Here is a 16,344-nt window from a genome sequence, read left to right on the forward strand (position 1 = left end):
TTTCTAAAATGCATCACCTAGAATGAAACCTATTCCAACTTTGGGTTTATTGGGTAGAACCAAATGGGAATTTCACTTCTATATTTCTGTATACCAGTGTCTCTTTTATTGACGCTTAAGCTCATATTTGCTTTATAATTGTAATATCATATGGTAGACTCATTGAACTTGAAAGTCCCCTAAAATTCTCATATTATCTTACCTTCTCATGAGCTATTGCCTAGTCATGTTTCTGATTTGTTGGACTTAAGAAATTGATTTTTTTTTAAACTTAGCTGTAAGATTATGTATCTATCTTTGTTTATTTAACCAGAACGTATATCTCTTGAAAGACAGAGACTATTTCATTTGTCTTTGTGTTGTCAAAATCTTACTTAGTGTCTCATTTATATTACACACAATAAATGTTTGTAAGTTGAATAATGTTTTCTTCTTATTAACTGGAGACTAAATGGCTTACTCTTAAATAATTAGTGGGCCAATGAATTATTCTTACAAATGGCAGTTTCATTAAAGATAATGACAATAATGACTAAATGAGCCAATTTTAAGGAAAATGTTATCTGTGCTGCATTGCTCCTCCACCTGAGGGAAAATGCAGTATCTCTAAATATCTTTATCTATAAAGGAAAGAAAGATCAACAAATTGTGCGTACAACTTAAAAAATAGAATAGTGTAAACACCTAAATCCTGAAAACTAAAAGAAAAAAATTAATTTTAAATTAGAAATGTTAGATTAATAATTAAAACCAGTAGCTGGTTGAAAAAATAAGTACCATTAGACTATTTTATTAAAAAGAAGAAAGAAGAAATTCCTAGCATTAAAAATAAAAAGAATTAACAACAAAAATAATATTATTAAAATATATTTTGCTATACTATATGCCAATAAAAGTAAGAACTTAAAATGGGTTAATATTTACAAATCTTTAAAATATGCAGTTTATCAGAACAAGAAGGAAAATTTGAGCAATCACATAAAAATAAATAGAATAAGCCATTAATGAAATTCCAAATATGAAAAAAAGACATCTAGAATAAGATGGTTTTACAGTTGAATTCTTCGTTGTTGTCCTTCATCCTCAAAAAGTACCAAAATAACATCACTATGCCAGAGTCAAGTTACAGTATGTCCAACTATGGCTGATCAGACCAATACAAGCTTGGAATGTTCTTCCACAGGTTGGGCACAAATAGCCCATGTGGACATTTGTGGTAGATTCTCTAAATTTGTGCATCTTGAGTTTCTTTTGAGCTACTTCAATTCTGCTTTACTTATAGAGTATAGCACCTTCTCTGATGAGGGCGAGCCATGCTGAGTAGTCCTGTGCCAGTGTCTCCCACGTCACACAATCAATTCCAAAGTTTTTTTTGTTTTGTTTTGTTTTGTTTTTTCCCAGCCAAAGACAAGGTTTATTAGAACATCCATCATATTGGGCAGATTCTTAAGGAGTCTGAACATTGGTAAGCTATTGGTTAGATTTTAAGAATCTAAGCATCTTAATGGAGATGAGATGGACCTTATACACAGAAAGACTGTAGGAGGGATTTAGGAATTGCCAATTAGTCCATGAGGTAATAGAATTACCAGGGGTGGGGAGTGGCCTGGGGCCATAGGAAGGCAAGACAATGGAGGGGGATTGGGTGTAGCCACTGTGAAAGATCAGTTGATGGGATTATAGCCTCAGGGGAATGCCAGAGATTTGGCCATGTGAGAAAGTCCAGGGTTTTTCCTTTCTGGGGTCTAGATCCCAACCCCATCATTGCCCCCTCAAACAAATGGGACCCAAATTCTTTTGTAGTAAGGGGGAATTCCAGAGTTCTCAAGAGAGACGTTGGGAGTGTCTTTGTATCACTTCTTCTGATCACCATGTGAACGTCTGCCCTGTGTGAGGGCAAGCTTACATTTTACATTCAAACAACTTGGCCAGCCCATCAGAGTTGTGCTCTCTGAAGCAGAGTTTGAATGTTTGGCAGTTTAGTTCAAGAAAGGACCTCAGTGTCTGATATTTTATTCTGCCAAGTGATCTTCCGAATCTTCCTAAGACAATTCAAATGGAAGTGAGTTGGTTTCCTGCCATGGGTGTTGGTATATTGTCCAGGGTTCATAGGCATACAGCAGTGAGGTCAGCTCAAGGGCTTCAGCTTTTTAGTGAGTCTATTATCTCTTCTCTCTTTTGGAGAGAGAAGTTTCCTTCAGAGCCTCTCACATACTGAGCTAGCTCTGGCTAATAGAGCCACATTGATTAGTGTTAAAGACATGATTCTAGAGAGATGGGTGGAACACTTCCATAGTGTTCTCAACAGACCATCATCAATCAATGCTGAAGCCACTGACTGTTTATCCCAGGTTGAAGTCAGTCCCTCCCTAGCTGAAGTTCCAACTGAAGAAGAAGTTTGAATACCATTAGGCTTCTCTTGTGTGGCAAAGCACCTGGTGCTGATTCTATTGCAGCTGAGATTTACACGATAGGGGGTCCATGGTTCATACAGAAGCTGACTGAAATTTTCCAGGTGGTATGGCAAGAGGACTTTATCCCCCAGGAAGCCTCCATTGTCTGTCTCTATAAAGGTAAAGGAAATAGATTGTCCTGTGACAATCACAGAGGGAGATCTCTCTCTCAGGCATTGGTGGCAAGATTCTCAGCAGTGGCCTCCTTAATAGACTGATCCTTCACTTGGAAGATGGTCCTCTACCTAAGAGCCAGTGTGGCTTCAGAAAGAGCCAAGTTGAATTCTATCAAACATTTAAAGAACAATCAATTCCAGTATTATACAAAATGCTTGCAAAAATAGAAGGGATCGTATCAAATTCCTTCTGTGATACAAAAAAAATTTTATACCCTAAACTAGGAGATTCAGAACAGAAAAAGAAAACAGAGGGGCAGTTAGATGGTGCAGTGGATAGAGCACCGGCCCTGGAGTCAGGAGGACCCGAGTTCAAATCTGAATTTAGGTACTTGACACTAGCTGTGTGACCCTGGGCAAGTCACTTAACTCTGATTGCCTCACCAAAAAAAAAAAAAGTAAGAAAGAAAGAAAACAGTAGGGCAGTATCTCTAATTAAGATTAATACAGATTTTTAAAATCAAGTGTTAGCAAAGAGATTATACGTCACAAAAATGATATACTATGACCAGATCAGATTTGTACCAGGAGTATATGGTTGATTCAGTATTACAAAAACTATAAATGTAATGTAACTATAAATATAATGTCATATTTGTCATACCAATGGATGCAGAAAAAAGGCTTTTGTCAAAATGTTACGTAGATTTTTGTTTAAAAAAACAAACAATGGTAAGTATAAGAATAAATTAATTTAGACTCTTCGTTACCCCATTGACCTAGCAGACCAGGTCCTTCTATCCTCTACTTTCTCATGAAGTCTGCCCAGGTTCACATTCATTGTTTCCATGACACTGTTTATCTCATCCTTTGCTGTCCTCTTTTCCTTTGGCCTTCAATCTTTCCCAGCATCAGGGTCTTCCAGTGAGTCCTGACTTCTCATTATGTGACCAGAGCATTTAAGCTTCAGCTTGATTATTTGACCTTCCAGTGAATAATAGCCTGAAAATGTAATGGAAATAAACTACAGGACTTTACAGTTAGATAAGGGACAAAGCAAGTATTATCATCACCATTATAGTTTGATATTCTTTTAGAAATGCTAGCTATAGCAATAAGACAAAAAGAAATAAATTCATGGAAGAAGTATAGGCAAAGAGGAATCAAAATTATTACTTTGTTCAGATGATGACTTGCTTTAAGAATCCCACAGAATAAACTAAAATAATTGAAACCATGAATAACTTTGGGAGAGGCAGTTAGGGAGCACCACAATACAGACAACTGAGTCTAGAGTCAAGAAGACCTGAGTTCAAATTTAATCTCAGACGCTAGTTGTGTGACCCGAGGCAAGTCACTAAACCTCTGCCTCAGTTTCCTCATCTGTAAAATGAGGATAATAGTAGCAGCTACCTCTTATATTTGTTGGTGAGAATCAATTGAGATAATAATTATACCTGGCACATAGTAGGCTCTATAAAAATATTTATTTTATTTCCTTCCCTTCAGTTTCATTATATAAAACAAATCCACACAAATCTCAGTATTTCTGTTGATTACCAACAAAACCCATTAGGAAGAGATAGAAAAAGATGCAATTTAAAATAACTATGGAATGTATAAAATGCTGGGGAGTTTTATTTATCAAGATACAAATAGAGATGCATAATAGTAAAATGTAGAGACAGACCTATGTAATGGGAAAAATAGTTATTGCTTATAGGTAGGATGAGCAAATAGAATAATAATGAAAAAGAAAATGGTACTTACATTAATTTAATCATTTAATGTAACAGACCAATCAAACTACCAAAGGTTACATTATAGAACTAGAAAAAAAATAATGAAATTCATCTGGAGAAACAAAAGTTAAAAATCTTATAGGAAATAGTGGGGGGAAATGGACAGGAAGGGGCCTAGAAGTACCAAATATCCAGCTGTTCTCCAAATTGCTAATTATTAAAATTGTTTGGAAGTAATTAAAAAGAAGCTAGATTAATCAGTGGAGCAAATTTGGTGCAGAACTTTTAGAAGCAAACACAGTAGCCTATTTTTTTGGTAAACCCAAATAATTCAGTTACTGAGATAAGGAGTTTCCACTTGACTGAAAATTGCTGGAAATAGGAACAGCATCCTGGCAGAAATTATGTAGAGAACAACAGCTCATACAACATAAATGATAAGCTCCAGATGGGTTCATGGTTTATACACAAAACTTGAGATTTCTATGAACTAAAACAGTGAAAGTAGTACTACCAGGAAAACAATTCATATAACATATAACATTATAAAAATCTGCATTTTAAAAATACTTGAAAATTTTGATCAGTGAAATAATGAACTAAAATTCAATTATTGATGATTAAGAGTCCTACTTCCTGCCAGAGAGGTTATGAACTAAATATATAGTATTAATATTAATTACAAATTTTTTTGACATAGTCAAGATGGAAATTTGTATTGCTTGACTATGCATATTTACTGCATAGATTTTGCTTTTCCTTTTCAGTGGAGGGAGGAGGTGAGAGGGAGAACAAGTAAATGTTTGTTACTTGAAAAAAATCTAATTAAAACATAGAAAAGAGAGGAGAGGAAGTGGATGTAATGATTCTATCATATTCCTGTTTTTTTTTAAAGATTTTTTTTTTTTTACATCTTCATAGTTTTCCCTGTTGTCCCCTCTTTTCACCTTCCCAAACAGCCATCCCATATAAAAAAACTGTATTTTTAAAGACCAAAAAGAAAGAGGAAAAGGAGGGTAAAAGCCAGCACAACCAATGTATTGATACTTTCAGAAAGTCGGAGAGCATACAATGCTCTATGAAGGAAGGAATGGATTGAGAGTGTCTTCTTTCTTTTTTTTGGATCATATTTGATATGTATAATTTTATGTTCATTTTTCATTTTTGTGTTTGTTTTTTTCCCATTTACATTGTTGTAGTCATTGCATATATAGTTTTCTTAACTCTGCTTTCTTCTCTATCAATTGATGTAAATCTCTACATGCTTCATTATATTTATCACATTCATAGTTTCTTAAAACGCAGTGATATTCCTTCACATTCAAGGAACGCGTCTAATTTGTTTAGTCATTGCCCAATGGATAGGCATCAGCTTTGTTTCCATTTGTTTCCTATTTCAAAAACTGCTACTATAAATATTTTCTTATCAATGGCTTTTTTGGGATAGAAGCCCAGTAATGGAATCTCTGGATAAAAGGATATAGCCATTTTAGTTACTTTATTCGTACGTTTCCAAAATGTTTTCTAAAATGGCTTTACCGTTTCACAATTCTATCAACAATGCAGTAGTGTTCCTGTTATCCCCCAACCCATTTTGGGGGGGGGGGTGGTAATTTTTCCCAACTTTCAGGCTGTAAAGTGAAACATCAGGGTTGTCATATGATTTATATTTCTCTTATTGGTAATTGGTAATTACCAAAATTGGTAATTTGGTAAATTGGTACTTTGCAATTCTTTTAAGAACTATACTTTGACCACATATCTTTCTACTGGAGATGTTTTTCCCCCATTCAACTGCTTTTCTTTCTGTCCTAGGTGCACTAATTTTGTCTGTGTAGATGCTTTTCACCATCAAGTAACCAAAATTACCTGTTTTCTCTTTGGTAATTGACTCTATCTCTTGTTAGGTTAAGAATGTATCTCCTTCCAATAGTTGTGAGAGGTATATGGTCTGTTTCTATTCTCTTTTTTTTATAGTATCATCTTTAGTATTAAAGACATGTTTTAGTCAGTATTGTAGAATATGTTATAAGTTGTTTGTTCTAAGCATAACTTTGCCAAACTGCCTTCTGGTTTCCCAAGAAGTTTTTATTGAATAAGGAGTTTCCACTTTATCACACACTAGATTTATGAGTTCCATTATTTGTGATTCTTCCTTATCTCATTTGTTTCATTATTCTACCTTTTTATTTCTTTTGTTGTTGTTGTTATTGCTGAGTAGTTTTAGTCCTGTCCAACTCTTCGTGACCCCATTTGAAGTTTTCTTGGCAAAGATACTGGAGTGGTTTGCCATTTCCTTCTCCAGCTCATTTGACAGATAAGAAACTAAGGCACGCAGAGTCATATAGCTATTAAATGTCTGAGGCTAGATTGAACTTGGGTTCTCTTGACTCCAAGACTGGTGCTCTATCCACTGCGCCACCTACCTGCCACTTCGCTACCTAGCAAACCCAAATAGTTTTGATTACTGCTATTTCATAACATAGCTTAAGGTGTGGAGGACACTCTTTTTTTGTCTATTTGTTGTTTAGTCCTGTAGAACTCTTTGTGACACCATGGACTATTACATCTGTTTATAGAATTTTCTTGGCAAAGGTACTGGAGTGGTTTTCCATTTTATTCTCCAGTAGATGAAGGCAAACAGAGGTTAAATGACTCACCCAAGATCACACAGCTAGTAAGTATCTGAAGCTGCATTTGATCTCAGGTCTTTCTGACTCCAAGCCCAGTACTCTTTCCACTGAGCCACCTAACTGCCCTTTTTGTACGTACCACTTTTCGTTATTTCCTTTGATATATTCTGGATATTTTTGTTTTTCTAAATGGATTTTTTTTATTACTTTATCAAGTAAAGGATAAAAATAAAGTAATTTTGGTAATTTGGCATAACATTAGAAATGTAAATTAACTTTTGTAGGATTTTTTTTTCATTTTTAGAATATTAGCATGACTTGACCATGAACACAGAATATTCCTTCTGTTAATTAAAGTGTTTTTCATTTCTTGAAGCAACGCTTTGTAACTAAATCTATACAAGTTTTTTGTGTGCTTTGGTAGCCTTATGCAGGTACTTCATGAATTTTCTAGTTAATTGGAATATTATTTTCCTTTCTATTATTGCCTCTTGGATTTTATGTTTATATAGAAATAATTAATTTTTGAGGATTTGTTTTATGGTCTGCAATTTTACTGAAGCTGTTGTCTTGATCAGCATATTTCCTGATTCTCTAGGATTTCCCAACTGTACTCTCATATCGGTAAATAGTGATTGTTTTATCTTCTCTGTACCGATCTTTATGCTTTTATTTTTTTTCTTATTTTTCTTGTTGTTTCTAGCATTTCCAGAACTATGTCAAGTAATAGTGAGTATGCTTTCTTTACTCCTTTGTTTATGGGAAAAGGTAGTGTATGAATCCCCATTGCATTGCTTTTGGTTTTAGGTAGATTCTTTTTATGGTATTAAAGAAAAGGTCACTCTATGCCTTTCTTTATAGGATTTTATTTTGCTTTGTTTTTATCAAAAAAGAGTCTTGTATTTTGTCAAATACTTTTTCTGCTTCTATTGAAACAAAAGTGATTTTTGATTTTTAATATGATTATGTTTATTATTTTCCTAATGTTTGAACTGTAATTACATACCTAGTATAAATACAATTTAGTCATAATGAATGATTTCTTAGATAAATTGCTGTAGTCTGAGAGTATTTTGTTTAAACTTTGTGAATCGATATTCATTATTGATATTAGTCTAGAGTTTTGCTCAGTTTTATCCTTGAATGTTTTAGGTGTTAGGACAAGGGTGATGAAGCAGATAGCTGAGTAAGATATTTAAGTGATATGAAATGAGGAGGAGGGGAGAACAGGACAGTTCTAGACACATGATCTCAACATAGTCATGGAATTATGAGTCAAGATTTTCATTTGGTCAGCTATGTGATGCAGTGAATAGAGTGCAAGACCTGAGTTCAAGTTCAGCCTCAGACACTTACTAGTTCTGTGACTCCAAGCAAGTCATTTAACCTTTGTTTCCTCAGTTTCCTCATCTGAAAAATGGGGGTAAAAATAACACCTACCTCCCAGAGTTATTGTGAGGATCAAGAGAGACAATAATTGTCAAGAGTTTAGCACGGTGCCTGGCAACAGTAAACGTTATATTAATGTTAGTTATTATTGTTATTGCTGTCATTATTATTAATTGATGTCATTGAGCATATAAGAATTTTTTCAGGATTGTGTTATCTCCAGCATTTATTTTCTTGTGCTTTATTTGGTCTGGTTCTCCTGTTTTTCCTAAATGTATATTCTTTTTTTTTAAGTTGGGCAATGGGGGTTAAGTGACTTGCCCAGGGTCACACAGCTAATTAAATGTTATGTGTCTGAGGCCAGATTTGAACTCAGGTCCTCCTGAATCCAGGGCCGGCGCTCTATCCACTGCGCCACCAAGCTGCCCCCTAAATTTATATTCTTAAGTTCTATTTCAGCTACTTGATGATTGAGGTATTAAAATCTAATCTATTGGTTTCTCTCTGTTGATTTTCTCAATTTATCATATCTATCTATCTTTCTTTCTGACTGTCTGTGTCTGTCTATCTATTTTTAGCTATTTATCACTATCTTGTTTGTACATACTTGTTTGCATATTGTCTCTCCCATTAGACTGTAAGCTCCTTAGGAGAAATGATTTTTTTTTTTGTCTTTCTTTGTATCCTCTGTACTTAATATAATGCTTGGAATATAGTAGATGATTAATAAATGCTTGCTGAGTGACTGATTGACTGTAATATATGCTGGCACATAAACTATAGTTATCTTCATAATGTTATAATGCTTATTCTTGTCATGGACACCTCAAGATGAAATAACCAATTGTCCCTTAAAATGATGTTTCTTGTTGCTTTCTGGCACATGATCAAACCAGTTCTGTCAATTCACTCTGAGCAGACAACCTGGGAGTCTTTCTTTCATCTAGTTTCATCTTTCATTTTCTTCTTTTAATTATAGAAATATCAGTAATAATGTGGTTTGTTCTTCGAGCAATATGCCAATTTATAGCTACTGTTTAAATACATATTTAGAATATCTGCCATGAAGTTAATATTTATAGAATGCTTAAAAACAGTGATTTTTCTGTTGCCTTTTCTATCACTCCACCATCACCACCTTCTAAATGGAAGGACACATAGTGAATGAGATCTGTTTTAAAATTTCACTGTTTTGGGGAGGGAGGGGGAGAAAAATGTAAAACTCAAAAGCTTATGGAAGTGACTGTTGATAAATCAAAATAAATTGATAAAAATAAAAGAGAATAAATAAGTTATTTGAAAAAGAAAACAAAAACAAAAACAAATTTCACTGTTTTGTAGCTCATGATCTCAAAACATATCACCTAATTACTACCATTTTGTTGTTGAGCTTTTGCTGCCTGAAGAGCAACGTAGCTGACTCATTCTGTTGTTTTGACAGTATTTGAAGCCTCTGTCTAGTGGAATCCAGCAAAGCTTCTACTTTGTTTGTACAGCATTTTTGATCCCAGGGTCCTTCCACAACAGAAGCAAGTGTTGGGAATTGGGTTGGGGAATAATGAGATTTCATTTTAGTAATGTTATAAAGATGCTTGGGGTTAACTTCTTTCCTAAAGTAGTCAAGTATTTTCTTTGAAAAATGGCATTCTATCTAAGCTTCTAAGAGTTCTAATGGATTATGTATGAGTCTTAATAGGCCCATTGTGTACCAATTTGCCCTTTAGTCTTAAGAGCTTCTTGAGGGCAGGGACTGGTTTTGCCTTTCTTTGCCTGGCACATAGAACATATAGTGTTTAATAAATGCTTCTTGGTAAACTGACTAAATGTTACCTACTCCCTGGAAGAATTTGGAGAAACTGGTAGGGAAGGGATTCAGATTGTGCCCTTGGACTTGCTGACAAAAGAACAGTTGACAGCAAATGGCATGAAATCATAGGATCAAAGAATACCGGAGTTAGATGACCTGGGTTTGATTCAACTTTTGACAGTCAGTATCAACATGACCTTGGATGGTCACTTAACCTCTGTGAGCCTCATCTTCCTTATCTGCTTAATAGATATAATAGTAGCACCTATCTCAAAAGATTAATTGTGAGCATTGAATGAAATAATAGATATAAAGTACTTTGCAAACCTTAAAGTGTTATATAAATATTAGTTATTAAAGAATTCGGTAAGAGAAACTGAGGCTACCTATTTATTTTGCTTTCCCACGGCTCTATAGTTTTTCATATAATAAAGTAAAATATAATTAACTCTAATTTTTATTGATTGATTCTGTTTTTCTCCTATGAGACCAAACAAAATAAGTCCAATCCATCTTATACATACTAAGCATTTAATAAAGCTTTATCAATATGTCAATATAGGTCACCCCCCCACCCTGGCTTTTACATTTTCAAAGATATCTTTGGAATGGGGATTTGAATTACACCTTGAGACTTGCTGCCTGAAAGAGCAACACTACAGTGATGTGAGTAGCAACAAGAGGACATGGCAGAATCATAGAATTCTGGAGTTAGAAGGGGCTTCAGAAGTTATTTATTTCAATGTCTGTCCATCATCACCTAAGTGTCATTCTCGATTCTTCACTCTCTTATCCCCCAAGTCCAGTCTTTTGCAAAGTCCTGTTTATTTTGCTGTAATATCGTTTCTTGTATACATCGCTTTTTCTTCTCTGACACTAGCGCAGCCCTTGTACAGGCCCTCATTGTCTTATGAGTGGACTTTTGCAATAACCTTCTAGTTAGTCTCCTTCCCTCAGGTCTTCTTTTCAGCCCTTCCTCTTCTCAGCTGTGAAATTCATCTTCCTGAAGCGTAGGTCTAAACATGTGCCCACCTAGACCTCTATTTAATTAATTTTTATGACTTTTTGTTACTTTGAGGATCAAATATAAAATCCATTCTTTGGCTTTTATAGTCCTTTATAATCTGGCCCTTTTCTATCTTTCTGGTCTTGTTACGTCTTACTCCCATTAATTCCTGGCTATAAGGTCGGAGGCCAGATATGAACACAGGTCTTCCTGACTCCAGGTCTAGCACTATCCATGGTGCCACCCTGTTACCCTCAATGCCAGAACCTTCCCTGTATTTCTCCCATTTTATCCTATACTGTATATTTTGTTTATACTTAGTTGTTTGCATGTCATGTCCACCTTTAGACTGTGAACTCATTGAGAGCAGGGACTAGATTTTGTTTGTTCATTTGCTTTTGTTTTTGTATCCCCACACTTAGCACTGAGCCTGGCCCATAGTAGGCATGTAGTAAATGTTTGTTAACTTGACTTCATTAATCTTATCTATAAATGACATCCCCAACACTTCAGAGTCTAGATTGTCCTTGAAAATCCCTGCTAATAGGGAATATAGTGCTGCCGAAGACAGAACATTCTGATTTTCCACATTTTACTTTTTTAGGGAGTTTTTTATATAATGAGTTCAAATATGCCTTCCTATATCCTCTGTCCATTAGTGCTAGTCTGTGTCCTAATTCCTACTATTTATTCTGTTTCTACTGTATGAGGCCAAACAGAACAAGTTGATTCTCTCTGCCCCTTTTTTGCTATTCAACTATAATTATCCTCCAACACTCCCAATGTCTTTTCTTCAGGTGCTGAGCTCTCTTAAAAACATAGTAGTGGACTGGAAAGCATGTCTGTTTGTAGTAATGAGACTTAGGCTTTTATTCCCTTTGCCATCATTTACTAGTTTTGCTTTCCTGGGAATAGTAATTAACCTCTGAGCTTTAAATCCTTATGTGTAAGATGGTAATAATGATGCTACTTTCTTCATAATATTATGAGTAGAACACCTATAAATCTTACTACAAATACAAGGTGATACCATTTTTTTTAACCTCCCCTGCATCTGCTTAAGCTTGTGAATGTGCCTTCAGAAGTGTTTCATTCAGACCCACTAGAGCATACCCTGTCTGACTTGGGCATCATCTGACAGGAATGTCCTTTATCATGCTCTGTGATTTCTCTCAGTATACCCAAAGACTCCATTCACCTTCCTGACTCTCATGTCACAGTGTTGGATAACATTAAACTTATAGCACAAGTACACTATTGTCATACTTTGTGTGGATTTCTTTTTCTAGTTGCCATTCGTCCATTCTGTACTTGCACAGTTAATATTTTGAACAGTCTTTCATTTATGTAGAGCTTTATGTTTTGTAAAGTATATTACTTATGTAATCTTATTTGATTCTTACAACTCCTCTGTGAGGTAGGTGTTATTTTCTCCATTTTACAGATGAGGGAATTGAGACTAACCAGGTTAAGTGACTTGCCCAGAAAGGAGAGCAGTAGTGTCTAAGACAGATTTTGAACTCGGGTCTTCCTACCTAAAGTCCAGCACTTGATGCACTAGACCACCTAACTTTATCATGAATTCCTAAGAAATGATCATTGTAGGTGAGTCAAAGAACAATATAGAGATGCATTATGAATATAAATAGGTTTGGACAAATTACTAACGGTAGCTTTTGGGTAAAAAGTGGCATAAAAGATGCATTAAAGAAGTTTTGGAGGGAAAAAAAGTGGGATGGCCATGTAGCTAATGACAGATGGTGAGCCTGAGTCCTAAAATTATAGCCATAAAATGTAAAGACCTAGTAAAAGGTCTCAGTCAAGTATATTCTGTGGGGGAAAAAAAAATTATGGGAGCAAAAGGCACAGCACTGGTACAGGATGTGAACACATTGATAGGTTCTTTGTCTTCTTTCTGTAACAGTAGAGGTATCATTTTTAGATGATAAATTCATTGGTAGATTTCATCTTTGCCAAATGGCTTTACCTTTTGGTTTATTTTGGTTCCTAATTCTGTCTGCCAGTACATTTATCTTATCCTAAGTTCATGGCAAAAGAAAGTTTGAATAAGAGTATCATCCATGACTTCATCTTGCTAATTGATCCATGAGCTTCTTTTCTGTACTGAAGACATATTTTTGCAACATTTATATTAACATTTTCTCTTCATATTGACTGATCTATTCATCAGCACATGCTAGTTTTGAACCCATCTAACTATACTATCATCTTTTCTTCATTTCTCCATTGTATCCTCAGTATCATTGTGAGATTGTTATATTCTTTATCTAAACCTAAGTATGCTATCTCCACCACAGCTGCCTGACTCAAAATACAATTGATAGGCAGACACTGGGAGCAAATAGATATTTTTAAAAAGATAATACATTTGATAACCCTATGTCACATCTATCTACATTTCTAAGTCAGAACTTTTTATAATAGTTAAAGATCTAGAATTGTCTGTGATATTCCAAGCTATGGATCCAGGGGAATAGTCAAACACAACTTGATCTCTTAGAGCAGTGAAGTAAAACTCAAATAGTAATATATTCTTTCAGGCACATATTGACTTAGAAAAACAAAAATTGACATTATGTCATATTTTTTATTTATTTTGTCAAACATTTTTCAGTTAAATTTTCATCTGGTTGGGAACACTTGGGAGTTTGAAAGTATGACAACTCTATCTTAGAGTAAAAACCATGAAGGATTCTTGTATTAGTAGTGGGAAAGTTCTTTAAGATCTTACCATCTGATGATTAGCTGAAAGATTGGGGATCCTTATTCTGGAAAAGAGTATTTAGGAATTGATATGATAGTTATCTTTAGCAATTCAAAAATCCTCATTTAGAATGAATGAATGGATGGATCATTGGATGAAAAGAAACAAGAAAAATGATCACTTATTATGTGCAAAGGAACTGTGCTGAATGCTCAAAATACAAAGAGAAGAGATTCTTTTTTTCCTTAGAAGGCAGATCTGAGATCAAATCCTAAAAGTTTAAAATGTGGGCAAATTTGTAGATTATAGTTCTTATGTTTCTGATATTTTTGTATATGAAATTCAGGAAATTCCTAGGAAAATAATTCTTCTGTATTATTCAAGTTAATGTTATCCATTGCCATGAATAATTGGTATTTGAGTTTACAGGTTCATGTTCTTTAATACTTTTAAAGTATCATTGAAATTAAATTTCAAAGTAGGTGTTTTCTTCTATAGCCACTTCACATTTTAGTTTCTGTATGTGTTTTGAACCATGATAAAGATGACCAAGTTGGTGACTTCTAGAATATAGTAAGTTACCAACTTCATCATACGTGACTTTTGTTTCCTTTTTACCCTACAGAAATTGAGAAGTTCCAAAAAGGAGAAAGCAAGGAAGAGGAAAAGTACATTGATGTTGTGATTAATAAGAACATGAAGCTGGGACAGAAAGTGTTAATTCCTGTAAAACAATTCCCCAAGGTAAGTGATTCGACTAATCTTAAATGAGCTGATATTTCTTTCATTAGCTATTTGAAATATTCCAATTTAATTATTTTATTTCAGGAATTTGGCAGCTATTTATATTTTGACATCAAAAGACTACACAAAAATAACTTTATAGAAATTTCTAAGCTTTTTATTATTAACAAAACTATGAATCATAGCAACTTTTTCTACCAGCTACTCAAAAATCAGTAGATTAACATTGTGTTTCTGAATGGGGAGTTATATAAAATAAAGTTATAGGAAATTATATTTAGTGCTTGATGGGATCTTGGACATCATCTAGTTTTGGGTCCAATTTTCCATTTTATTTTTTGGATAATCATGGGCATGATGTGAGAGAGCCAAGGATAAGGTATGTATGGTTACATGCCCACAAAAGTAAACTCAGACCTCAACTTCTGTCTTTTCTGAAAATCAATACTCAGAGATTGATTGCTTAATGATTTAAGCCATTGAATGTATAAAATTGTTTATTTCTACTTACAATTATTCTGCATGAAAGTTGCAAGTCAACCTTGAAGAGAAGGTGGTATAGTTACCAAAAAGCTCCTCAGTTAAACAATAAACAGAAAAGCTTTGATGCTTTCAATAATCAAGCTCTGAGTGCAGGGTACTTTAATAGCTTAAAACTGTACTGAGGCTTCTGGGATACCCAGTATTTACTAAACACCCACCCACTATGTTCCAGGGATCATGCTAGGTGCTGGGGATAAAAGAAAAAAAACAAAACAATCCCTATTTTCAAAGAGCTTATATTGTAATGAAGAAGATGGCAAATGTGTGCATAAATACATACAGCATTAACTATAAAGTGGAAAATACAATTACATCCACTGTTAAACACAAGTGTAGTTTGGGATAGAGGGGACTGTTAATTAGAGGGATCATGCAGAAAATGCTGCTTGAGCTTCATGTAAAAGGATGGAAGGAACTTTATGAATTTGAGATGAGGAGGGGAACACATTTCAGGCATGTAGTATAATGCAAAGTCATAGAGATAAGGGAGAGTACAATCTCCTTGAGGCAAAGAAAGGCTAGTTTGGCTGGATCCCAGAATGCAAGAATCTACTTGAGGCTGGAAAGATAGATTAGGGTCAGGTTGTATAAAGCTGTAAAAAATAAAGAGAAGAATTTATATTTTATCCTAAAAATCATATGAAGTCATTGGAGTTGGTTATATAAGGGAGTCAAATGACCAGATTTGCTATTAAGGAAAATAATTTTGGCATCAGTATGTAGGATGGACTGGAGTATTGAATACCTTGAGGCAGGCATACCAATTAGGAAGCTATAGCAATAATTTAGATGAGAGGTGATAAAGGCCTAAATTAAGGTGGTATCTTGATTAGGAAGATTTAGGAATCTAGCATAGTGCCAAGGTTATGAAACTTGCAAATTGTATGGTGGTGCTTTTGATAGAAATAGGGAGTCTTGCAAAAGCCTTGTAACACAACTAGGAATCATCCTAGACTCCTCATTGTCTCCCCCCACCCCCAGATATTCATTCTTTTGCTAATTTTCAGTCTTTTGTCAATTTTACCTTTGCAGCATTTTTGAATGATCCCCCTTCTCTCCTCTGACACTGCCGTCACTGTAGTGCAGGCCGTCATCACGTCACACCGGGACTGCTGTAATAGCTGGCTAGTGGGTCGGCCTGCCTTGTCTCTCCCCACTATATAGTTCATTCTCCATTCACCCACTG

At 34.7% G+C, this 16,344-nt stretch overlaps 1 protein-coding gene across 2 annotated transcripts in view; it reads left to right on the top strand.

Moving 5' to 3' along the window:
- KHDRBS3 (KH RNA binding domain containing, signal transduction associated 3) overlaps positions 1-16,344 on the top strand; it is a 248,424-nt gene that overhangs the window by 101,745 nt on the left and 130,335 nt on the right. For both annotated transcript variants that reach the window (XM_027860420.1, XM_027860421.1), the window contains exon 2: positions 14,497-14,615. In XM_027860420.1, coding sequence (XP_027716221.1) covers positions 14,497-14,615 — 119 coding nt within the window. The remainder of the gene's footprint in view (positions 1-14,496; positions 14,616-16,344) is intronic.

This window comes from Vombatus ursinus, unplaced genomic scaffold (genome assembly GCF_900497805.2).
Source record: "Vombatus ursinus unplaced genomic scaffold, bare-nosed wombat genome assembly UNPS02014180.1, whole genome shotgun sequence".
In the NCBI taxonomy this organism is placed as follows: domain Eukaryota; kingdom Metazoa; phylum Chordata; class Mammalia; order Diprotodontia; family Vombatidae; genus Vombatus; species Vombatus ursinus.